Consider the following 24664-nt stretch of genomic DNA (forward strand, 5'->3'; position numbering starts at 1 on the left):
GCAATCAATTGCTTGGGTTTTTCAGGGTGTTTTTTCGTTGTTACTTTTCTTGATGGTTGCTTGGGTTTGTTCCCCCCACACACTTTAATAAAATCCTTCTTTCAAGGATTGCATTCCACTACAACCATAACACAACAATACCTGGTTTTGTCTGAGTACTCCCGAAGAGGCCTCCAGTATTATTGTTCGACCCAAAGGCTGATGTTCCAAACGCTCCTCCACTTGTAGTACCAAAGCCAGCATCTGAAAAACAACATTATAGCTCAGATGAAACCAAATTCTTAACGTGTGTACTAGAAACTAAATGCTGTCACTGCCTTTTTAACTTTCCAAAAGTAGTTTGTGCACAACTACCTACACATCAGTGTGTGGGACATGTGAAGTGGTACAATTAATAATTCTACAGAGCTCTTGAAGCAAAAGGCTATAATATTTGAGTCAGCCACTTCTAAAGAATGGAGAGACCCTCTTCTGCAAGACCTCTAACACTTCTATGGTGCCTGGAAGTTGCTCTTCTTGTACCTTAGTTTAGGAGCAATATGAACATAATTATTATGTTTTCTTCCAAACAAACAGGGCATACGCACCAGTTTATGGTCTGCTTTAATGGCTAAAAACTCACTCATGGTATTTACAATGTATAAGTCCAGAAGACACTTCTCAGATTACACGCTTTTTCTTTCCAAGTCTTCCCAACACATTCCAGATCTGATTGAAAGAATCTTCCCACCCACCCCATCAAGATGGCCTTCATCTAAGCATTTGAGTTTCCACTCCTTTTATAAAAGGAATTTTCAACACCTGTACATGGAATCTCAGTATCTACCCAAATTAAAAGCTTCGTTAGTGGAGAAGCCTCGGGCTCCTGAACCTGATTCACTACAAAGCGAGCAAGCTGGACAGCCCAGCAGCACTCCAATTCCATCACACACAAAAAATTACCACCCCTGCCTGACCCTCTAGCTGCACCCCTAGGAAAAAATACGTTAAGTACTGAAAAGTTAGTTTGGACGCGTTACTTACTTTGTCCAAAAGTTGAAGTTGTCCCAAAACCAGTGCTCCCTCCAAAAGGAGTTCCAAAGGATTTGTTAAACATTTTCAGGATGTATCAGGTTTTTCCCCTAAATCTGGAAAGAATTCAGCTTTTATTTAAAGCTTATCTTGAAAACTCATTTTTCATCTACCTCATTGTTGATGTAAGCAATCTAATTTGAGTACTTAAGCCATAAAATGCATGACAGCATGTTAAGTCACACTAAGCAATTTAGAACACTGTCAGAACCCGGAAAGGGACAAGAACACTAATACTTCAGTGACATCAGAAGTAAGCTGTCTTCCACCCTTAATTATGGCTAGATTTTCTGTACATCTTTCAGACTGAAAAAAAAAAATCTAATAAACTAAACTATTCCCCCCGACCTACGTGTTGTCAACAAAATCCTCTAGAACATCTAACCCTAACAGTACTTCCCACATCTGTTTCTACTATGCTTGAGCCACATCAGCCATCTCAACACCTGAAAGACCACCCCACGGGAACGTTTCTCTAAGAACACACACAGGGATTTGCACCATGCTACAGCTGTTTCTGTGACACTCCCAGAATTTTCCATGATTGATTTTCTCTTAAACCCTATTTGCCAACTACTTCAAACAAGACAAGTGGAAGTGCACTGCACAAGAATTACAGGAACACATCTCCCATCTTCTTCCCATTTATTGTTCACAGGGCTGCACCGGGATTTTCTCAACTTTCTAAAAGAAGTTGTTTTAAAATACTTGTTCAGGGGAGTTTTACCCCATTTATGCAGGGGCTGATTTCACCGTTACAACACCCATCATTTTATTTACAGATACATCTAGTAACACTGCCTCACTCCAACCTCTTCTCTGAGTACAAACACAATGTTACAGCTTTTCTCAACAAAGCCAACCAAGTTAAAACAAAATCATGACAGATCCTTACCCATACTCTGGTCAGAGAAATCTGTAGTCTTTTTCTGTATTGGGGCTAACACCTGTTAGCTCCACATTGAAAATGCCAGTATTATCCAGAAAAAAATCCACTGTTGGCAGCATTAGCTAATCCACAGCAGTGGAGAACTAGTAAGTTTAGAAAACTGTAAGACATGGCCCATACCAAGAATATTTACAAAGCAGTACTTACTATCACATTAGAATAGCACTGTTTTGTGCAACAACATGCTAACTTTTAGCCTTTCGGCATTTTTTAAACTCCATTTAGGTTTTCCAGGAGGCTCAATAGTCAGGATAGCAATAAACTCCTATCAAGTATTCTCCATTTGGTCGCCAACAATTTAAGTTAAACTCAAAATCCACACCTTTACCTCTGCCCAGGTTTGACAGCTTCTCTATAGCTCCCCAATTCCAATTCCTTTTACATCCTCCTAACCAAAAGGAAGCACGCATGTACTCTGCATACTGCCGAGCACGGCCACTCCAGAGTGAAGTCACTAAATCTATCTGCCCATCCATGAAACCATTTGTTTTCCCCAAAACCCATACCACCTTCTGGGAACAGCCAAACCCAGATTTTGAGCAACCACAGCTACCCACTGTACCTCTGCAGCCATCCCAGCACTACTGGAGACTAAAACAGCTAAGAGCAAATCAGCATCCAATACCTACACTAGAGAGTAACGAAAAAGATGTTTTGTGTAATCTTCAACTATTCAGAACAGCAGTACATCACAATTTTGTGGTAAGAGTCTTCCCACTCACACATGCAAGTCTTTACCTACTTCCTTACGCACATTAAGAGTGCTTTAAATAAAATGATTCTGATATAAGAAAGAAAAAGCCAATTTCACAAACTTTCAGAGCACCCTAAGCCTAGAGCTGACTCCTGGAAGAGAGTACTGCCTGCCGCACAACAGGATCCTGCTGTGGGATGTAGCATTACCCTGCATCGCACAACACATCACAATCCCCCCAACCTCCCTCTCCCCAGGGGCTTGCTCCCCAATGCCCGTGCCATGTACCCTCCCCAGCTGCACCTCCAACACTTCCTCAAGCACCTCGCCTTTGCAGTGCCAAGGCTGCTTTTTGTTTTCCAGCAGAACCCAGCTTTGGATAGCAGGACAAAACGCAGAGCAATCTCCTGTTCGCTTCCTCAAAAATCAAGCTTTGTGCTCCAGCACGACTGTATATGGCCTCCAAGAACATCCACCCCCCACCTCCCAATACCCCGAACTTCATGATTTGGTCTGCCTTATGCTACACCACCCACTAGGATGCCTTAAAAAATCCTACCTATTCTTTTTCACAGTTGTGAGAGAAATTGTATCCTGACACCCAGTGCGAGTGCACTCCTTGAACTCTGCACACCCACCTCAGCTACATTCTTCTCTATTTCTATAGGCTGTTTTCAGTCATTTCACTTTGCCCCTAAGCAAGTCTCACTGAAGGCCAGATACAAAGTGTCCACACAGTTTTCAGCGGTTGTTCAATCTTGTTTGCAATTCATAAAACCCCTCTTCTTTGACTGTCCCCCTTATTTATGGCACTGCTTTTTCAAAACCAGTACACTGAGGATTGTTAAATGCCAAATTCTTTTTCACAAGAAATGTGAAGCATCATTTTCTAAAACGCGAACAAGTTATTGAAAGATTTCATCCCCCCACAAAGTTTGGAACTTTGTTTTCTTTTGACAGTCACCCTTCCTTACCTACTGACCCTCAGCAGCTCAAGTTCAGCCAAAACAGAACTCAGGCTTTATGCGGTCACTAATGCCATGGAGACATCAGGGCCCCTTTAACCCAGGACAGTAGTTGGGGGGCAACCACACGTGGCCAACAGGCTCATGTTGTGTTAATCAAACGTGCTCTGAATTGTCCCATGAAAACACACTCGAAGCCCCTGACAGCAGGAACACCAGCAGCCGCCCAGAAGTGAAGATGAGCTGGAGCAGGATTAAAAAAAGTTGGGGTTTTTTTACACAGCGGTCCTCTCCCACTTGCTGAACACCATCCCCAGCTGAAGAGGAGCTATCCCCTCACTCTTGAGGAAAAGGATTCTAACTACAGCTTTACAGTAACGTTACATAAACCCTCAACCGCATCCAAAGACGCTCGATTAGTTCATTAACCCAACTTTAAATACCTCTCCCGGTACCAAGCTAGTGTTTGCATCCCCAGACGCCCACCGCAGCTAAGACGCTGGAGACAGGCCCGCCGTTACCCCCTGATTCCATCGTTACACACCACGCCGCTTCACCTGTGCTTCCCCTTCACTGTACCCCCAGCGTTACCGGCTCCCATACCGCCATCAACCCAGCCCACACCGGGCTCTGGGCCCTCACCGTAATCACCCCAGCACCCCTGCCAGACCCCGCAACGGGAAACCGAAACAGTCGAAAGCATCCCAAACACGGGGGGGGGTAGCTCCCCACGCACCGGCGGGGACCCCCGCAAGAGGAGCAGGCGGAGCGAGGCCCAGCCCCCCCCCCCGCTAAACCTCCCTCCCTCTCCGAGCCTATCCGAGCGGGCCGTCACCCTCCCATCTCCTCCCGTCCAGCCAAACACACGGGGCCCGCGGCCCCAGGCCGGCCCGGTTTCCCGGAACGGCGCTACGGAACAAAGGCCGCGAGGCGCCCCGACGGTCGTTGCACCGCCCCGGCGGGCAGAAAAGGTGAGCCCTCCTTCCCCCCCGCCCTCGGTGCTCACCGCCGGCGCCCAGGGGAGTGGAAGGCAGGGAGCCCGGGCCGGGCCAGGCCGGGCCGGGCCTCGCCTCACCGCGCCGCTCCCGTCGCGGTGTCGCCGCCGCCGCCTCTCGGGGGGAGGGAAGCTGCGTCACAGCCCGCTCCGCGCGCCTCCCAGCAGCCCCCGCGCTACCGCCACCGCCCGCCCCATTGGCTAGCCCCGCCCCCGCGCGCCAGCCACCCATTGGCCGCCGCCCTTTGAAAGCGAGGCAGCTTCCCCCTCCCCTCCACCCCCTCCCCTCAGGGAACGGGGAGCGTTTCTCACGGATTGGGTGAAGGAGAGCCTTACGTCTGCCGCGCCCTGAGCGCCGATTGGTCTGGCCCAGCAGAGGAGGAGGAACCGATGCTGCGGAAGGGTCCAGAACGCCGTACCGCAAGCATAGCCCAACATCCGGGACGTTGAGGGCGGGAATTCTCCACACCGGTCCAATCCGCGAGAGCTCGGTCGGTGGCGTAAGCGGCGCAGGGGGCGGGGCCTGGAGTCTTAAAGGGACCGTGAAGGGGCGAAGGCGATGAGGTGGTTTGGTCGGTGGGGGGCGTCCGTGAGGGGCGGGGGCCTGGCCGCAGCGGCAGGAAGGGGCGGGCGGCAGGAGGAGGAGGAGAGGAAGGAAGGAGAAGGAGAAGGAGAAGAACGGGAAGAAGGGGAGGAGGCGTGGTGGCGATGCCCGACCGGGGCATGGAGCTGTGCGGAGGGGGCTGAGCGGTGCGGGGCTGGTGGGGGGCGGTGGTGGGGGTCTGAGGGAGCGGTTGGGGTGCCCGGGGGGGCGGGGTCACTCACAGCACTGTGAGCTCCTGGGGGTCTTGGGGGGGGAGTTACCCGGTGGGGGGGTCTCTAGGGGGTGGGGTACTGGGGGGGGTGTCACAGCACTGTGGGGTCCCCGGGGATGTCCCGGGGGGGTGGGGGGTGCTTGGGGAGGGTCTCCGGGGGAGTGTGGGGTGCTGGAGGGAGTCTAGGGGCTGGGGTGTGCCGGGGGGGGGGGGTCTCTACGGGGTGGGGGGTGCCGGGCAGGCTCGGGGCTGTTCAGCGAGTGACACAAAAGATTTGCTTTTTTATTTGCCCCCTTTGGGCAAAGAGAGGGGTGGGGGGGCCAAGCGGCGTCTCCCTTTTTGGGGATAGCAGGGGCACCGTGTGTCGTCGTCCCCGTGTCCCTCCCACCGCGAGGCTGTCCCCCACGGCCACCCCCCCTGCCTCGGACATCCCCATGACACGCTGTGCGGTGTGTGTGTGTCCCTGAAGGGGGTGCAGGGTGCGAGGGTCCCCGTCCCCCCAGCCTGGGCCTTGCTCTGCAGGAAGCACGGCTGCCTCTGACAGCTCTGCCCTTCAGGGGTGTCTCCTCGGGGTGGGGGTCGCTGCCGGGGAGGAGGCATCCCGGAGAGGCGAGCCTGGGCTGGCCATGGGATCCCGTTCCCCCTGGTCCGGCTTGCTGCAGTCCTGACCCTAAAGGGCTCCAGCAGAGCCACAGTAGAGCTTCTCTTTTGCTTTGCTTTCATCCTGCGAATAAATCTGCTCCCCCCAACTCGCAGCAGCCTGTAAAGCAGCAGCAGAGCCCAGGCGAGAGGGCTGAGCTGTGTTTTCCATAGCCCTTGGCTGCTGAGGTGGGCGCAGCGCTGGCAGGGATGGTCCCTGGTGCTGGAGGGGGGGCTTATGGTGCTGGAGGAGGGAGGTGGATGTGCTGCCTTGGGGCAGCTGCCCAGACTCCTGTCCTCACTGGTAACTGGCTTCTGAGGGATTGTCTGTAAATCGGATTTGTTCTGGAGCCCGCACGGTGTCTTGAGGAGAGGCAGGGATCCCGAACTGCTTGCTTGGAGCAGAATGTCCCAGCCCCTCGTTTGGGCTGCTCGGTGGCCCTTGTCCCCAGGCGGAGGGGAGCCTGCTGGGACAGGACAGGTCAGGGCCTGCCGTGGAGGGAGGAGAGCTCGAAGGAAGATGCGTGTGGTGATCGGGACTGATTTAACATGGCTCTGACCCTGTCGGTCTGAGGGCAGCTGGGCTGCGGCCAAGGGCGCGTGGGAATGTTAAAGGATGAACAGCCGTGGCTGAGGGCAAGAGAGCAGCCAGCGAGTGTTGGGACTGAGCTGATGGAGAGCCCTGAGCCGGAGGCAGGCTGCCAGGCTTGATAAACTGCTTGTCCCAGCTTGCCCGACCTGATGAGCCACGGCTTTATTGTTGTGCAAGGTGCAGGGCTTGTAAGATCCTGATCCTGCAGCCAGAGTCTTGCCTGTAAAGATGCTGAGCGCTCGGCTGGAATGGTGCTGGATGTGGGTCTGCAGCGCAGTGGCAATGGAGTGAGGATGGTGCCATGGGTGGTTGGGGACGCGGTGGAGGAGCTACAGCTCGCGGCAGCATCGGCAGGCAGCACCCAGTGCCCTCGCTATGTCAGCGCTGTCCTGTGCGGCAGCTCTGAGCTTAGCCCGGGAATGGTCTGGATACACGTACCCCGCTGGAAAAAGCTCACGTGCCTTTCCAGCCAAATCGGTCTTGCTGTCCGCAGCAGAGCGTGGGACATCCCGCTGCCTGCACGTCCTGCTGCCCACTCCTTCCCGGCCACTGCTCTGGCCCTGCTCCCTGTTGTACATGAGTCTCAGGCTTCCTACGTCTCCAGAACAGCGCTTTCAGCTGCCTGTCCTTGATGCCCGCCCTAGGGCTGGGCGGCTGTTAAACACGGGTGTGAGAGGCCATCTCTGCCAGCTGTATGTGTGCATCCCTGCCCAGGGCTGTTTGGGGCTGGACCTTGCAGGACTACAGAGAATCCCCATCATACATTCGCTTGTTTGTTTGTCTTCAGGTACATCAAGATGTTACAGGTACCGCTGCCCCTGGATCGAGATGGGATCCTCTTCCGGCTCCGTTTTACCACGCTGGCCGTTGGGACTGTGTTTTGCCCACTCTTTGGTTTCCTTTTCTGTGTGATCTGGTCTCTGCTGTTCCATTTCCAGGAGACGACAGCAACCCATTGTGGGGTAAGCGACTCTCTTCAGCAGAATGTTCTCCAAGTTTGTGGCTGCTTGGCTGGGGCAGCTGGTGGTGTGGCAGGGGTCCTCTCTTCTTCCAGGCTTTCCCACCAAAAGTGTTACAGGATCTTGAACAAACTGCTTTATTTTAATGTACTTGTGATGCCTCGGGACTGCCAACTGAGGTTTCAGCTTTTTAAAAGCAACCTAGGGAAGTACAGACTGGTCAGGCTGATGTCTGTACTAGGCACATTGGTGATGATTACAGTAAGGAATAAAACTAGTAAAGCTACAGATAAATATACTGTCTTGTGGAAGAGTTAGCCCAGTTTTTATAAAAGGAATTGCTGCCCCTCAGATCTGCTGGAGTTCTTCAGAGGAGTCACAAGCACAGGCCTGGGGAGCTGGGGTTGAGAAGGACCGCCTGGATTTCCTAAAGGGATGAGATCAGGTTCCTCCCCAGGGCTTTCAAGCAGCCGAGGCACAAGCACAGATAAGCAGCTGGTTACAAGCTGAGAACAGGGCAGGAGTCATTCTCACACCAGCAGGAGATGACCCCAGGGCTTTATGGGGTCTGTGTTGTTCCTCATGCCCATACGCAGTGGAGTGACACAGGCTGATGGCTATGCTGAGATCCTGGAGCAGGGAGGGTGAGGCAGGCTGCCGAGGGGGGTGGTGGAGCAACAAAACGCTAGGGTGGTTTGATTTGGAGAGATAAGTAATGTGCACACCCAGCCTGTGGTTTTGTCCACTCCTCACCACTCAGGTGTATGGGGCAGGGCAGCAAGGGCAGTGTCATGCAGCTCCTTTTCCTGGGGTGGTGAAGTGAGGGCTCTTCAGCTGTACACAGGAAGAAACTCTGGGCTGAGAGTGGGGGGAGGCAAGACGGAGACCTCAGGTTGTGGCTGACCTGGAGACGGCAGGCAGGGATCCACTGCTCGCCCTCTGCCAGTATGAGAAGTAGGGGATGTTGTATGGAGGTGGCAGATTCTGCTTGAGGAACCAGCTCCTTCTTGGATGCCTTCAGAGTAGCTGATCTGGGGAACGCCTCTCTACAGGACGCTGGGGATGCACTGTTCTGTGTGGGCTTCAGGGGAGACTGAGCAGGATCATGGAAGAGTGGATTATCTGGTGCATAGAAATCGTGGCTGGCTTGGGAAGTCCCTGAGCTGTGAAACTCTGGAGGTTGGGAGTTTATTCTGGGGCTGTATTGATGGTGTTCCTGCTTTTTGTGTTCCACCCTTTGCCTGCTCTTGCTATCAGTTTTCTCCGTTAGAGTTGGCCTAACAAAACTGTGCATCCTTCTCTCCTCTCTCCCCAAACCTGGGGGCAGAGAAGACATGGGGGACTATGACTGAGTAAAGGGAGGGAATAAAAGTCAAAGGTATAAAGCTTAAGAAACCTGAGCGGGACCATGAGCAGGGCACCCCAGCACCTGGGGACTGTCATGGCAGGGCTGGGGGCTGCGTGGTCCTTGGGGATGAACCAGGGTTGCCACCACATTATGTTCCTCGGCTTTTGAAATAGCATTAAACTTATTTAGGAAAAAAAACCCCAAACCCTAGTTTTAGAGTCTTGGAGGGCTATAAATACAATATGACACACTCCTGACGCCTCTCCCCATGAGCCGCTGTTTCTCTTCCAGGTCCCTAACTACCTCCCCTCCATCAGCGCCGCTATTGGAGGCGAGACTCCCCAGCGTTACGTCTGGCGCCTCTGCATCGGCCTCCACTCGGCTCCCCGCTTCCTGGTGGCAGTCGCTTACTGGAACCACTACCAGAGCTGCCACTGCTCGCACCCTCGCTACCTGCGCTTGTGCCACTTCAACCTGCTGCTCAACCTGCTTGAAAACTTCTCCCTCCTTATTCTGACGTACGTGTCCTCATCTGAAAACTATGGTAGGTGTCTCCTCCCATGCTCTGTGCTGACCGTTGTGCTGGTGGTCTAGCTCATGGCTGCCAAGGCTTTGCAGAGTTCTGCTTCATGCTAGTGTTTTGGAAGTACTCAGTTTGGAGGGGGGAAAAAAAAAAATTCTATTTAAATTAGTATTTATAGAGCAAAGTTATGTGCAAATAGCCGTGTTCTTCCCAAAATTCTTGGTTGCTGATAACTGGCTGAAACCGTAGGCTGCATTTTTGTATCAAGCCTAGGATCAGACTTTAGTGCTTGGTTCCCACTTGTGTGCCAAGGCCATGCTTAATGTGTCTCACCTCAGCTGAGCAAAGGCAGGTTAGTGCTCGTCCCTGCTATCCGCTCTGTCTCCACTGCTGAGCTTTGGCTTTGGCTCTGAGCTGGCTTCCAGCCCACGCTCTGTTCCAGCTGCTTTTTAAATACCCTTCCACAAAACTGTCTGGGTAGAATTTCTTGTGTTGACCTGAAAACAAAATCAGAATTTTTTAGGTTAAATCAGTGTGTGCAGAATATGATCACAGTAGGCTGGGAAATGCCCTTCTCCCACATGGTCTCATCTGAAATGAATTTAAGTGCCAGTGATAACATCCAGACACTGTTTAATCCTAAAATCTGGAGAAGGCACTGGGGATTGTCTTGGCAGGACTCAAATCCACAAGCCAGCAAGGTGGTGCTGTTGCAGCGGAAACAAACCCAGTTCTGGGACTTCTCAGCAGGATTGTCGCGTGTTGGCTGTTCCTGCACACAGTTTGAGGGTGATGATGATGGATATTGTATCCGGCTGTGGGAACACACTGGAGGATGTAGTCACAAAGTCTCGCAAAGAGACGCCAGGCCAGAGCTCCAAGAACAGAGGGTTTGGAGAGGTGCTGGTGAGGGGAGGTTGACTGAATAGAGTTTGTCTCCTCGTAGCAAGGGAGGTGAGATAGGGAGGTGGGAACGTGGCTGATACTGTACTGAGAGTATCTTCCTACTGACAATGGGTGAGGAAAACAAGCTCTCGAAAGGCAGATGTAGTGGGGATCAGGAAGCCTTGCAACTGCTTAAAGCAACAAACTGGAAACAGGCTATGGCCACCGGAGCCCTCCAAGAAGGCTGTGAACATGCCTGTGGGGTTGATGGGTCCAGCCCCAGTGCAGAGGACCAGGTGGATGATGTCTGAGGCTCCCTCCAGCCCACTGCTGCCATCGGAGCAAGGTTTCACATTCAAAGCGCAGAGCAGTGCAGACGCTGTCCTGATTCTCTGTCAAAGCAGGTCTTTGGAGACATTGCATCTTGCCCACCAAAACGACAGGCTATCCAGGAAAAACAGCTAACAAGTGCATGAGCCCTAACACCCTTTGGGCTGGTGAGACAGCTGACAGCTCTCTGCTCATGCTGCTTATTTTCCTACTCACAGATGCTTCTGTCTTTCACAGTGCAGTGGTTATTGCCTTTCTGCTCACCTGCTCATCGCTCGGGAGCCATGCCCAGAGCAGTCTGTGCTGGGGCCTGTCACAGGCACACTGGCTGTCCGTCTGATGAAGCTTCCCCTGCTTTGGGTGCTCACTGGCTTCCACTGGGCCTTCACCAGTAAGGCTGCTGGCTTCAGGGCTGCGGTGTCATGAACGGAGTCCAAGGACCTCCCCAGCCTTTAGGGTGAGGATGGAGATCCGTCGTGGAGCCCAGTGACCTGGAATGGCTGGACATGAACCTCCAGCTGATGGAGGTCTGTGGTCTAGGGGATGTTCCTGTCCAGCTCACCTTCCTTGTCTCCTGCTGGCTCTCCCTTGCGTTGCCACCCTGCCTGCCTCTGCCGGTGTCCCCAGCTGCCACCACCACAGCAGGGGATTGCAGACTGACCTGATGGCAAGGCTTCTCAAACGTGTCAGGGCTGGGAACACACCCTAAGAAATTCAGATGCTCTTTTGGGGTTTGGATACCTCAGAGCACATCATCACCCGAATGGCTCTGCCTAGCTTGTGCAGAGCTTTGCAAGGAGGAGACTGAAATGTAGCAGAGTGGCTGGGCAAAAGCCGCACTGAGAGCTGAGGCTAACCCAGTTATCTCAGATCCTTATTACAGACTGATCTCAGGTTTGTGGGGAAAGTTCCAGACCTTAGCTGCCGTGCTGAGATGAGAATGGGCTCAGGTTAATCATCTCTGCAGGACACGGCTCGTGTCTTCACCTCTAATAGCTGCCTTTACCATTGCTCCTCGTGTGGTTTCCCTTCCCCTGGAGTTGAGAGGGGAAGCAGGGAAGATCATTTCTTATGTTCAGGTGGTTGGGAATTCAGCCTATGGTTCAGTTCCTGGAGAAGAGGCTGGGAAACTCTTACACAGAAATACTCATCTGAAAAGAACTCACCTGAAGTTGCATGGGCTTTATGTGTGGCTTTGGGGTTCCATGGGCTGCTCTGGCTTAGTGTTGCCCCAGCTGCACTTCCAGCCTGACCCTAAATCTGGGCTAGTTCAGTGACACACGAGGCAGCCTTGGTGCTGGTGATGAGGCTGATGACAACTGTTAATTGGCAGTCAGATAATGCAGAAGGCCAGAAGGTGGCCCTTTCTAGATCGTGGACTGGCTCACTCTGCAACTCCCCCCCACCCTGTGCCTCAGTTTCCCCATGCCTAGAACAATAGTGGTGATGCTGATCTGCTCTCAAGGGTGCCTGAGGTTTACAGCTGTGTGAAGCAATGGAGACTCTCAGACCGGGTGCCAGAGCACATAAACACCCTCCTGGCACCTTTGGGATAAGTCTTCCTGCAACTTGAATCCCCCTCCAGCCCCAGGCTTACAGGGAGCAGGGAGGCATGCACAAGCAGCTTTGTTATTAAATCCCCCTTCCCCTTCTCTGCGGAGGGTGCAGAGCCGTGCTGTGCCTGTCTCCTGCAAAGACCCTGGGTCCCTGGACTGCTGCTCGTGCTGGGGACACAGCATCTGCTGGTTGCTGGGACTCGTAGCAGGACCGCATCCTGCAGAAAGCAGTCTTTGACCCTCCCAAAGCCTGTCCCACGTTCCCCTTGTGCTCTTGGCTCAGATTTAACAGGAAACCTGTTGTCTTGTTGATTCAGCAATCCATGAAAATGCCTTCATCGTCTTTATCACGTCGGCTCTGGGCCACATGCTTCTGACGTGCATCCTCTGGAGAATGACTAAGAAACACACAGTAAGTCCCGAGGTACAGAAACTTTCCTTTCTTCTCTCCGTGCAGTGCTGGGTTCTGGGGAGGGGGCTCTCAGCTGGCAGTGGAGGGCTTCAGCTGTCACTCACTTGTGAAATAACCGTAACCGGGTGCTAAAGGAGTTAACACCAGCAGGTGAAACTGGGAAACATGGTCACCGAAGTTCATGGTTTACCTAAACAAAGTGGGGAGGAATCTTTTAATTTCCTATTTTCTGGTTTTCACTTAGAGCTGACATTTGAAAACTGCCCCACTACTGTCCCTGTGGTTCTGGTTTGCTGACCCCTTCTCCTTGCCTGAGGATGCCTGTTTCTGAGCTGAAACTGGCTTCTCTGCTGGGGAACAGGGAACCTGCTGGTCCTGCAAGCTGGGAACAGCTGCCCCCAGTGGGCAGCAGATGTTGTGTTATCCCTTTCCTCCAGAAATTGGTGCACTAAGCAGGCTGGCTGTGGGTCTTGTTCTCTGTGAGGGGACTGGTGGGCTCGGGGACTCGCTGGTTGTGCGGCAGGTCAGGCAGAGGATCCAGCCAGGGGCTTCTGACTCCATTGCCTGGATGCAGCTTTGGTGCCATGCTGGTTTGTGGCATGAGTGCTGGACCGTGGGCACTAGCAGAGCCGCAGGCAGGCAGGGCAGGACATTCAGCTTTGAAACTCCGTATGTGAAAGATCCTTCTGCACATGTGTGCCTCTTGTATGCTCAGCTTTGTCTGGGTCTCTGGGCTCCCTGGACCTCTCTGTCCTTTTCTCCTCGGTGATGTGTCTTGCTCAGCTGATCCCCAGTCCAACCCTCACCATCCCCAGTACTAAATGGGGAAGGGTCCCCAGGGCTCCCTGGACTGCATTGCCTCAGGAAGGTGATCGCTTTGCAAAGCAGAGACCTTTAGGGGAAACTGTCGGAGGTGTGTGCCCTTATCCTGGGGTCAGGAAGCTGGCTAGGACTGGGAGCAAGCATCTCTGAAGGGATTGTGTACAGGGATACAGGGCAGGATGGGTGCTGTCCTCAGGGTCTGCTCAGGTGAGCTGACTGCTTATGGAGCAGGGTGGGTGCTGTGTGTGGGATCTGCTCAGACACGCTGCCCATGTATGAGCAGGATGAGCACTGTGTGTGGGGTCTGCTCGGACAGTTACAGAGAGTGCCTTGCTAAGGTTCCTGCTCCATCACGGCTGTTTATCATCCCCTTCCGGCAATTCACTGAGCCCATCCCCTTGCTGGCTTATTTCAGAGACTTGGAAAAGAAGCTTCCAGCAGTTGTTTGGCCGCAAGATTCCCTATGAAAGGGACTTTTGGAGATCCTGGGGTTCCCCTCTTGCTGGGAAGTGGTCTGTTGTCTCCGGTGATATGGGGATAATGGGAGCTCAGCAGTCACTCCTTGGTGGCTTTCCCATGGAATCCTTTATTTATTTCATCTTTTTTGGCTTGTCTTGTTTTTTGGCAAGAAATCCAAGCCCCTGCATCTCTTCCCCCAGCACTGCACCTCAGACAACATCTCCCCAAGCAGCAGTCACCCTTGGGGAGCGCCTGTCTGCAGGTGATGCACCTTTGCAGACTGAAGCATTGCAGCAAGCCCATGAGTTTTGGTTGCAGTGTGTTAGCAGCAGCGCTAGTCCTGCTGTCAGCTCATGGGAAGCAAAAAAAGCAGATGCTGGCTGTGAGCTGGGCATGGTGGCCATTCCCAGGGCTGAGCTCGGAGACTGCATGCCCCGATGGTGATGGGTACACGTCGCTGCATGTAGCAGGGGCTGTGGGCAGAGAGGTCTGGTGTAATGCATCCCTGATCCATCACAGCATCAGAGCCAGAGGATCAGGTCAGGGAGGTGAGCAGCCTGCCTCTAAATGTCTGACTTTTCTCTGCTGATAATTCAGGTGGGTTTCTCCCAAGTTCGTGTTAGGGAACACCGTGAGCAAAGTCCTGCTGGCATTTTGACCCGGTGTGCCCTGCCGCCATCTGCCTGCAGGTCACCCTTCTCTGCCAGGTCACCTGCCGGGGCTGGTTCATTACCTGCTCCTGAGGAGCTGAGGAAAGCAGGTGGGAGGTGCTGGCATGGCTGTCCAGAGCCCATCCTGTGTGTCTGCCTGTCCACAGCTGGTCCGTGAAGCTGCTGTGGGATGGGGGCCTTGCTGGGGCTCTGCTGGGGGAGCAGCCTGTGCCCACAAAGCCTATGGGCTTGGTGTCACTGGATGCTGTCACCTCGGCTCTCATGCACCCACTGGAGCAGCCTGTGCATCTGCTCCGGTGCTGCTGGGTGGCTTGTTTTGGGCACGGGGCGAGGGGTACAGCAAACCTGTCCCCTGTCCTGCAGGACTCACTTGGGCTGGGGGCTGCTTACTCTCTCCCTGATGCTGCAGGGCTCAAGCTGTGCTGGAGCACTCCTACATCCTGGTGTACGTGCCCAAGCCCAGCAAAGGAGCATTTGCCCCCTCTGAGGACGTGTCGACTGCGGCACATCCCTGGGTGGAAGTGCAGGGGGCCACGGTGATGCCCTGGCTGAACGTGCCACCCCCCAGCACAGTGCCACCACCTGGCACAGCTTCCTCCTCCCATCTTGGAAAGGCCCTGTTGATGGAGGGGAGCTGCCTGCAGGGTTGCATGGTCGTCCCCCCCCAGAGAGAGGACCCCTTTGGGGCCAGCCCTGACCTGGAGCCAAGGTTTGTCCCCCTTCCTGGGAGCATGGCGTCCCCCGCACCGGCTCCCCATGGGGCCACATGTCGGCAGATGGAGCTGTCGCCCGGGGAGCGAGGGAGGCGGGCGAGTTCCTCCGGAAAGGAAAGCGCTGCGGGGTGGTGGCACGGCCGTCAGATTGGAAGTGTCTGGACAAAGCGGGCCAAGGGCTTGGCACGCCGCCGGGCACGTGGCCGCGGGTGGCATCCTTTGATAAGTGGGCGCTTGCCCTTATCGACGCTCTGCAGATCTGCTTTGTCGCTCCATCGGTGTCCCATGATGTGCGAGTTGGGCTCCCATTGTGAATCACTCCCACGGGACCACGGCTCCTCCAGGCCGGGCAGGGTCTCCCCGGGCTTATCCTGCTCTTTGAGTTCCTCGAGCTCCATGCCAGCTTTTCAGGGCTGGTGGCAGCAGGGCTCAGCTCCTGCAACACCGGTGGCTTGCTTGGCTCGGCAAGGGAGGGGCAGCGAGGCCACGGCGAGCGTGATGCTGCCGACGCCACATCCTCCTCGCCCTGAGCAAAGCGGCCGATGGGAACTGCCAGCCTCAGCAGGAGCAGGGAGAAGTTGGGCAGTTGCTGAGCTGGCCAAGCCGCAGGCTTACCGGGCTGTTTTAGGGCAGGGCGCAAGTGATCTCTTCTTGCGGGTCACGGCGTCTCGGGGCTGGTTCTGGCTCTGTTCGTGTCAGTTGTTCACCTTTGGTACCCAGGCCCTGGAGCTGGTGGTGGCAAGAGGGGATGGGTGCGGGGGATGACTCTGCTCCCATGGTGTCCTGTCCTTCCCTCTTCACCTGAGGGTACTGGAGCAGAGGAAACCACCGAGGGACCCCAGGGGAGGTTAAGGTTCTCCGGGGCCAAACCTGGGGACATCTCCAGGACAAACTCCATGTGAGGAGCTGGAAGGCTGGACCCAGCTTTCCTCTTCCTCCATCTGGAGGAGGCTGCAGGGGGTCTGTGCACAGCCCTTCTCAGGCCCTGTGTCTTGCACTGCTTTTTAGCACTGTCGCAGGGGGAGAAACTCCCCAGGTTTGCCAGAGTTTCAGTGCGTGAGTGACAGGAATTGGTCTTGCAAAAGCCTCGCATTCATCGGGGCTTGTGTTGCAACTGCCTTTCTGCAAGGGCAGGAAGGTGCTGAGGAACTTGTTTGTAATGGGGAAGTACAGATGGTTTCCAGTTGCAAGGTGGCAAATAGTGAGAGAAAGGAAAATAAAACTCTGCGGAAGGGAAGAAAAAGCAGGCTGAAAGGAGGAGGGAAAGGGGCAAAGCAGAGAAGAGAGCTCAGGGGAAAAAGGGAAATGGAGCCAGAGAGCCTCCAGCTGCGGACTAATCATAGCAGACTAGAGGTAGCACATCCAGCCCTTGATGCTTGGCCAGGGCTGGCGTGGCTTCGCCCTCCCTGGCTGGCATCTCTGCAGTCATTCTCTGCTCCTGGCCAGCTATGTGCCCTTTAAAACCCTCCTTCCACAGCTGGCTCTGCCACAGCAAAGATGATGAGCAGTGCAGCGGAGCAGAGCAGTTTCACTTCTTGTTTGCAAACATATTTCCCCCCTGCCCCAGCGGCTGGTGTCACTAGTGGCTGCGTTTCGGCCGGGAGATGCTCATGCACCCGCACGGCGGCCGGCGGGCCGGCTGCTTCAGGCCCATCACCGGAGCCGGGTCCTGCTGTGCTACTGGCACTAGGACTCTGCCCTGCAGCAGCCCAGGCTGCCATCAGCCTGTTCCGCAGGGCGTGCAGGCTGAGCCCGGCCCCAGGCTGGCAGCTTCTGGAAAGCATCTCATGCAGCAAGTGTGAAGGCAGAGGTGCTGCTCGGCTGCAAACCCTGGCTACGTGAGCATGGAGGGGCTGACTGGTGCCTGGCTGGCAGGTGCCCTGCTCGCTCTGCTGCCGCTCCTGTCCCGCTCGGTGCTGGTTAAGCCATTTCTGCTTGTGCTGCCTGAGCAGGACAGCTGAGCTGAGTTTCCAGCTGCTGCTGGAGCCGTGCAGAGGGTACCACAAAGGCGGTCGGTGAACACGCGTGGTTTCAGCTCAACTCCTCAGTAACACCATCGCCTAGCCGGCAGTCTAGTGACAGCAGCCCATGGGGGTGGTGGTGGTAGGTCACACAAGCCCTCTATAAATATCCCAGCACTGAGCCCTCAGTACTAGGGCAGTTTGTCTTTGGGTTCACCGCAGAGGAGCCAGAAATGCTTGAGGGGGAGCTGGGACCAGTGTGCAGCACAAAGCCTCGAGGGTGCTGCTTGTCCCCCAGGAAGGGACAGCTCCAGGAGCAGAGCCGGTGCTTGGGAGGTCCCAGGAGAGCATAGCTGTTGCATTTTGAATTAATGTCACTTTGCCATTGCAGTCCCTGTCCCCATCAGCAACTGGGGTGTGAATTCTGTGGGGTCCATCGTCTTCTTCTCCAGAGGCAGTGGAAGAAGTAGGAGTCTCTGTGCCTCCTTGCTGGTGTTTCCTACCTGCCTGCTCACAGCAGCCATCCTCCAGCCCTTTGGGCTGTGTTTGCAGGGCTGGGGGCTTCCCCGGGATGGGCAAAGGAGACAGTGGATGCCTTCTGTAGGCTTGGAGCCGCATAGGGCAGTGTCCTGGGCTGGGGCTGCAGGGCTAGCCCTGCGAGGCTGGGTTGGTGCAGCCGGTCTCTTCTCCTCTGCCCCATTGTTTGGTCTCTGGCTCCTGACTCACCTTCGTGTGCATGGGGAATGTGCCTCAGCTCAAAGCTTGCAAGCTGTTGGACTAAATATAATTTGTCTGTGGTTTTCTTGGCCAGACACACATCCAGCTACGGAGGGCTGGGTCAGAGTGAGGGGCTGCGTGAAACCGGAGTGGCTTGCAAGGAACGCCGGGTGCCCCAGTCTGTCTTGGCAGGAGGAAGTTGCGAAGCCAGGGTTAGCAGCTGAGTGTTGCCAGCTGCAGCTGCACCAGCCCAGCAGCCCCAGCAAGAGCCTGGGGAGAGCCTGAAACCGGCTGAGCTCGGAGCACCCCATCCATTGGTGGCCGATGCCTGCTGCCTGTGCCAGGCATGGGAGTGCCCTGGCAGCATCCCTCTGCCCCAGCTCTGCAGGGGAGCAGGTGCTGTACTGCACTGTGCTGGGTTAAGCTTAGGGTCAGGTTTAGGCTTAGGGTCAGGGTCAAGCTTAGGGTTAGGGTCAGGGTTCTTCCCTCTAGGGGAAGGAGGGGTGCACCTCTCTCCCTCTGGGTTTGCTGGGCTGTAAAGCCATCTTCACCACCTCAGTGGGTGTCCTGAGCATTTCGTGGCCTCTCGTCCCACGTCCTTGGGAATTTTCTTATCCCTCTCTTTCGTCACAGGGAGCTGGAGTGTGGAGGCTTCAGCCTTCTGCCAGGCTGCTTAGAGCTGCCATCTCCCCTCCAGGGCACTAACCTGAGGGTCTCCTGCCCCTTGCTGCCCCTTGTCCTGCTGCAGGACCCCAAGGGTGTCCCCATAGGAGCAGCCACCCCAGGCTCACGCTGTTGGCACCCTGACCCTGCACCTCTGGGGCCTCCTGGGTGGAGAGGTGCCCTCTCTGCTCATCCTTTGCTTCTCCCTGGAGGGCAAGTCCCTGGACTGGGCCCAGCCTGACCAGGGATTATAGAGGTGAGTGGATAATTAGGTGTTAATCCCTAATGCCAGGGCATGTCCAGCTCAGCCCAGTGCCCCGGGGGATTACACCTGCTTGCCGCAGGGGTCGGGAGGCGGCATATGTCGTGACAGATGCCAGTGATGCCAAATAGAGGTTTCTCAGCAGCCACTGGCTTGAAACCTGGCACCGTTTGCTGCTCCTCAGGGAAGGTCCCTGCAGCAGCGTGGGCAGCCCGGGCAGGACAGCCGGATGCAATGGGAAGGAGCACAGGGACCGTGGGGGAGATGTGGGAGCTGGAGCGTTACCCCCTGCCCTGGTGCAGGAGGAGGCAGGAACCGGCATGCCTGTACTTCAGGCGGTGTGGCAGGAGCTTTGGTAGTTGCTGGTGCCCGATGGAGATGAGCTGCCTGTCTGCTCACCAGCGTGGACTATGCCTGCCGCTCTGCTTGTGGCTCGGGCAGTGCTGGTTGCTGTCACTGCTTCCTGTGGTCCTGGCTTTGCTGGGGGTCCCCTGCCTGTGGCCCCTCAGCCTTTGGCCGCCAGGAATCTGGGGGTGCCTTAAATCCACTGCAAGCAGCAGCCTCCTGCAAGGCGTGGATTCGGGGGCCGTGCAACGTGATGCGGTGAGGCACTGCGTGATACAGTACAGCGGCGTGGTGCAGCACGGCGCAGTTCGGAGCTGTACGGTGCTGCGCAGCGCACCACGCTGCAGTGCCGTATGATGCAGTGCTGCATCCCAGGGTGCAGCCTCATGCAATGCAGCGCAGCACGGCATGGCGCCGTGTGAGACGGCGTGGTGCTGCGCAGGGGAGCGCAGCAGGGAGCTGCCGCTCACCTTGCTCTACGACGAGTGGGACTCTGCCGCCACTTCGTAGCACAACCGTTTCCGCTGCCGTGGGACCTGGATGAAAACAAGGCTGTTTTGTGACCTGCTTTTCCGGTGTGAAACTTTACATAACGCCTCAGCCCCGGCTGCTCATTGTTATTTAACTCCCGGGTTGGCACCGCTGCTCACCCCACCCCGTGCCGCTGGCCCCGCACCCTCACGGCTGAGCACCGGCCGCCTCCTCTTTCCCAGTGGGCAGGTGGACAGGGGCTGCAGGCAGGGCTGCCCGCTCCTGCCTGCGGGAAACCCGGCTCCGGAGAGTCCCGGGGGCCTTGGGGAGAAAGGACCCTTGTCAGCCCCAGTGGGAAAGGACCTGCCTGGGCCCTGCGGAGCGGAGGCGGCATCTGCGTTGGCCCCGCGTCCCCAGATGGCGAAGGCGACCGTGAGGCTGTGCTTCCTCTCTGGGTTTTCCTCCCTGCCGTGACCTGTTTGTGCTCGTAGGGTGGCTGGCTGAGCCTGCCGGCACGCTTTCCGGGGGGTAATGGAAAGTGTGATGGGGCAATTTAAATTTTCCTTATTCTCAGCGGTCCCTGAAAATGGAGTTTTTGTCTCACGTGAAAGATCAGACGAGGGGGAAATTCCCCACCCACCCAGAAATGGGAATAACAGCCTGTGTCTGGGCCGTCTGTGGCATCCACGGTCCCCTTGTACGGGGCCAGCCCCCTCTTTTCCAGCCCCCCTGCTCCAGGGCTCCACGTGTTGGCCACCCTGTGCTGGGATGGAGATGCTGGGGTCTCCCCTGCGCCCTCCTTGGTATCCGCCTGCGGTTTGGGGTTCCTCTGCCATGGGGGCTCCCTGCTCACCCCAGGGCTTTAGGTTTTTTTATCCGTGATGCTCAGCCTGATGGGAGAAAGAGAGGAAGGGGACTGGAGCTGGTACCCACCGCAGCCCCACGGCTCCCGGAGGGGACCACTGCACCCGCAGCCTCCAGCTTTGGGGGAAGCTGGGCAGCCTGTGGACGGGACAGTGGGTTGGGGGAACCCATTGTAGGGGAGGGGGCTGGCCCCCTGGGCTGCCCTCTTTGCTGGGGGGGATGGACTCTGCTAGCACAGAAGGGGCAAGCCATGCATTGCTGGGGGCATGGGGGGCTGCTGGCAGCAGTCCTCTGCTCTGCTCCTACCTGTTGCGCTGTTGGAGGTGGTTCTGGGGGGCAGGATGGGGCCCCCCTGGTGCCAGGGCGGCTTGTGCAACATCTCCAGCATGGCGCCTGCCCCAGCTGCTGCCCCTTCATGTGGTTTCCTCCTCCCTGGTGCAGTTGCGAGCAAGGGGGTGCAGCGCCGGCTGCCGCTGCCTGCACACGCCGGTGAATTCCCCGTGCCGGGGTGGTTGGGCAGCACTCGGGGGAGCCAGGGCCACCTGCAGCCACCCTGTACGCAGCCGGAGGATCTACCGTCTGGTAGAGCCGTTGGCCCATCTTCAGAGAGCTGCGAGGGCCCTGCGTGCCATGCGTATCCCAGCACCACCACGGGTGGCCGGGTGCTCCTGCCGCTGGGGTTGCCCACGTTCACTGGGGGCCGCGTGGCTTGTTGGTGTCAGACTGTGCCGGAGGCCCCCATCGCCCCTTACTTGGCTGCAGCAGCGAGTCCCCAGGGGAAGAGCCAGGTGGGATGTGTTGGCATGCCGCAGCCCCCCATGGCAGCTTGCCCTTGGGGCTGCCAGGAGCCCGGGCAGCAGCTCTGTTTATCTCCGTGTAGCTGTGATCCCCCCGCGTGCCCCCAGGTCACAGCCCAGCCAAAGCAGCTGATGCGGCCCATGGTCCTTACCTGGATGGCTGTGCCCAAGAAGCCAGCGTGCAAAGGGCTCCTGGTACCTGCCTGTGTCCCCAGGGCTGCGGTGGGGCCAGGGCAGAGCTTCCCTGGGGATGGGGGTGGCTGCTCTGGCACCTCCAGCGTCCGCAGGGGCAAGGGCTGAGCCGCTCGTGGCCTCTGCGGGTCCCTGCTGAGCCAGGAGAGAGGGATGGGGCAGGCACCGGGGACCTGCCGGGGCTGTGACCCAACTCTTGGCCTCTTCCAGGAGCGCAAGTCGTACAAGTGGAAGCAGCTGTTCTTCTTCTTCACCTTCATCACGTTTGCGTTTGCCGTGTGCGTCTACTTCCACCACAACTGGTACTGCAGCCCTGGAGGTAAGGGGGCTGGGGCAGGGCTGTGGTCCCCCCATGGGTTGGCTGTGTATGGGGAAGGGGCTGGGGTGACACCTTGCCTGCCATATCCTGGACAGAGGCAAAGACAGCTCCCTTGCGAGGGACCATGCCTGGCCGCCCTTCTCTTCCCACCTGGGTTCAAGCAGGGGATGAGCCCCCTGCTGCGTGCCCTGCTGCCCTGGAGGGGTGCCCCAGGAGAACCCCCACCTCCCAGGGCAGATCTGGCTGCAGGTTCCCCTCACCTGCTGTGTTTCCTCTGCCAGTGTACACCATCTTTGCCTTCCTGGAGTACCTGGTTGTCCTCTCCAACATGGCCTTCCACATGACTGCCTTCTGGGACTTCGGCAACAAGGAGCTGGTGGTGAGCTCGCTGCTGGAGGACAAGCATTTCTAGCTGGCCTGGTGCCACAGCCGGCTGTGTGCTGGCCGTGATGCCAGTGCCAGGTGGGGGCTGCTGATCCCCTGGGGGAGGCAGAGAACTTCTTCCCTCTCCTGCTGCCCCCAGGGCCAGGGCTGGAGCGTTTGCTGTGGAGCTGCTGCAAGGATCATCCCGGGGTCCCAGACCCCACAAGTGTCTGTGCATGGTCCCTGGCTGTGCCCGGAGCTCTCTTACAGGGGAGCTGGGGGCTCTTGCTGAGGACCCTCGAGGCCAGTACCCCCTGCCCTAGCTCCCTGCTGCCTACCGGGATGGGCAGGAGGACAGAGGAGAGGGGCAGGTACCTGCTGACTGTTTCTTTGGAGGATGCTCTGGACAGAGCAGGATTCTGCTCCCAGAATCAGGGCACAGGGGCGAGTCTTGCCCTGCCCCTGCTTTGCCTGGGTGGACTCATGGTTCCTCCTCCAGGCTGGGGCTCCTTGGCCAAGGTCCTCAAAAAGGGCTGGTGGCCTTTTTGGCCTCGAAGCTGAAGGCAGCCTCAGGAGAAGGAGCGCTTTCTGCCTCTGCATCTCTGGTTGCACTCCCAAAACGGAGCAGCCTGCAGCCTTGTCTTCTCAGAAAGCCTTTGCTGCAGGGCTGGGGCTGGGCCCATGCTGCAGTGCTTGGTGCTGGGTCCGGGCTCTTCCTGAGCCTGGGGTGAGCATGGGAGCCGCGGCTGGGGGCTGGCCCCGGGCACTGCTCTCCCGTCCGGGGCTGGGACAGGGTCCCGGCTCATCCACACCTGTGTTGCTGGCAGGGGAGCATCTTCGAAGGTACCAGCCTGTGCACAGACTGTACAGGAGAAAGGCATGAGGGTGCAAGTGCAGGGGTGCACGGGGCACAGCAGATGCTGAGAGCATCCATGCTCTCCTGCTCTGCCTTTCCCAGAAGCCCCCTCCAGCAAGCAAAGGGTGCTCGCAGGGATGCTGGGCTCTGGTTCAAGCCCAGTGTGGGGAGGAAGGGTGGGTGGACTGGTGCTGGAGGTCCTTGCTCTGACATCCGCACGGCTTCCCCTGTGCCGTAGGGCTTCAGCTGGGAACTGTTGGGGTCCAGCAGTGCTGCTGCTGCCCCGGGAGGAGGGTGCTGATGGTGACCCCCCATCTGCGAGCTCTGGCTGCCAGGGGGCTGACACGGCGGTGGTGCTGTCTGGGTGGGAGCTGGGATCTGGCAGCGTCCCCAGGCTCCTCTGCTTTTCCCTGTGCACAGCCGGGCTGGGCAGCACTGGTGGAAGGGGGCTGCTGCTGCTCTGGCTCACGGGGGCCATGGCCATGACCCAAGAGGGCTTGGCCACATCCTGCACAGGGAGGGACCGGGAAGCCGGTGCTGTGCTTGGAGAGGTAGCACAGGGCTCGCTCCTAGAGGCTCTCAGGAAGAGAAATGGGCAGCGATTGCAGGCCGGGGGAGAGGGCTGAGCCTGTCGGCACCAGGAGCCATCTGGAATTTGGCGAGCTCTGTGCTTGCCAAGGGGTCACCCTGCACTACGCTTGGCCATGAAGGACCAACGGGGTTCCTGCAACTACCCTTCATGTGAATGCAGCCACCACCAACGGTCCCCTGGGATGTCCCCGCGCTCTGTCCCTGCGCTCCCCAGGCTCAGGCAGAGCCTCCTCCAGCAGGAGCTGTGGCACCCTGGCCGGTGGCCCTGGCTGAGCCGGGGCCGGGCTGGCCGTCGAGCGGGTCCTGCCTTGTGCGTGTCCATTCGTGAGTGTCCCCACCGCACCGTGCCGGGTTCCATCCATCTCCTCTGCCTGCATGCCTGTGGTGTGCTGCCCGCCGGCAGCGTCTGCGCCTTGGTTTTGAGGTTGAAATAAAGCACTGAGTATTTTTGTGAGCTCTTGGCAAACTCTATGCCGCTTCCACGCAGCCCAGCCAGTGCACGTCTCTTCCTGGGACCCCAGGTCAGGGTGGGGTCTGGGCTGGGGTGCAGGACGTGGATCCCGGGTGCTGGGGCTGGAGCGTGGGACGTGGACCCTGGGTGCTGGGCGAGGCTGGGAGCCGACCAGAGAGCTGGGCTGGAAGCACAGTGCTCCCGGGCTGAGTCCACCCCACAGCTGACAGCTCTGCTCCCCACCCAGCCCCGGGAGCCGCTGAGTTGGCTGCAGGGGCCAGTGGCCAGTGCAACCCCGGGGGAGCGGAGCCCAGGGCCAGGAGGGCTGGGGCGGACACAGCTGGTGTACGGGACACGGTGCTGGGGCTGAGCAGGGGGCAGGGGAGCTGCCTCGGGCCTCGGTTTCCCTCTGCCC

The 24664-nt window shown here is 57.1% G+C and overlaps 2 protein-coding genes across 5 annotated transcripts in view; one reads left to right on the plus strand and one right to left on the minus strand.

Moving 5' to 3' along the window:
* The window catches only part of NUP98 (nucleoporin 98 and 96 precursor), a 41011-nt gene extending 36181 nt beyond the window's left edge, over positions 1–4830 (minus strand). For both annotated transcript variants that reach the window (XM_049822937.1, XM_049822936.1), the window contains exons 1-3: positions 4686–4830; positions 1024–1127; positions 142–243 (exon numbers count right to left, since the gene is read on the minus strand). In XM_049822937.1, coding sequence (XP_049678894.1) covers positions 142–243; positions 1024–1096 — 175 coding nt within the window. In that variant the 5' untranslated portion in view covers positions 1097–1127; positions 4686–4830. The remainder of the gene's footprint in view (positions 1–141; positions 244–1023; positions 1128–4685) is intronic.
* Positions 4831–5314: 484 nt separating this feature from the next.
* PGAP2 (post-GPI attachment to proteins 2) lies at positions 5315–24252 on the plus strand. 3 transcript variants are annotated; one of them, XM_049823000.1, is made up of 6 exons: positions 5315–5423; positions 7507–7681; positions 9318–9570; positions 12638–12744; positions 21880–21988; positions 22270–24252. In XM_049823000.1, the coding sequence occupies exons 2-6, from the start codon at positions 7517–7519 to the stop codon at positions 22398–22400; spliced, it is 765 nt and encodes a 254-aa protein (XP_049678957.1). In that variant the 5' UTR covers positions 5315–5423; positions 7507–7516; the 3' UTR covers positions 22401–24252. The 3 variants fall into 3 exon arrangements, with proteins under 3 accessions (XP_049678957.1, XP_049678955.1, XP_049678956.1); XM_049822998.1 differs by having other exon boundaries at positions 5348–5404; XM_049822999.1 differs by having other exon boundaries at positions 5348–5404; positions 12638–12732.
* Positions 24253–24664: the final 412 nt, after the last annotated feature.

Source organism: Accipiter gentilis, chromosome 19 (genome assembly GCF_929443795.1).
Source record: "Accipiter gentilis chromosome 19, bAccGen1.1, whole genome shotgun sequence".
In the NCBI taxonomy this organism is placed as follows: Eukaryota; Metazoa; Chordata; class Aves; order Accipitriformes; family Accipitridae; genus Astur; species Astur gentilis.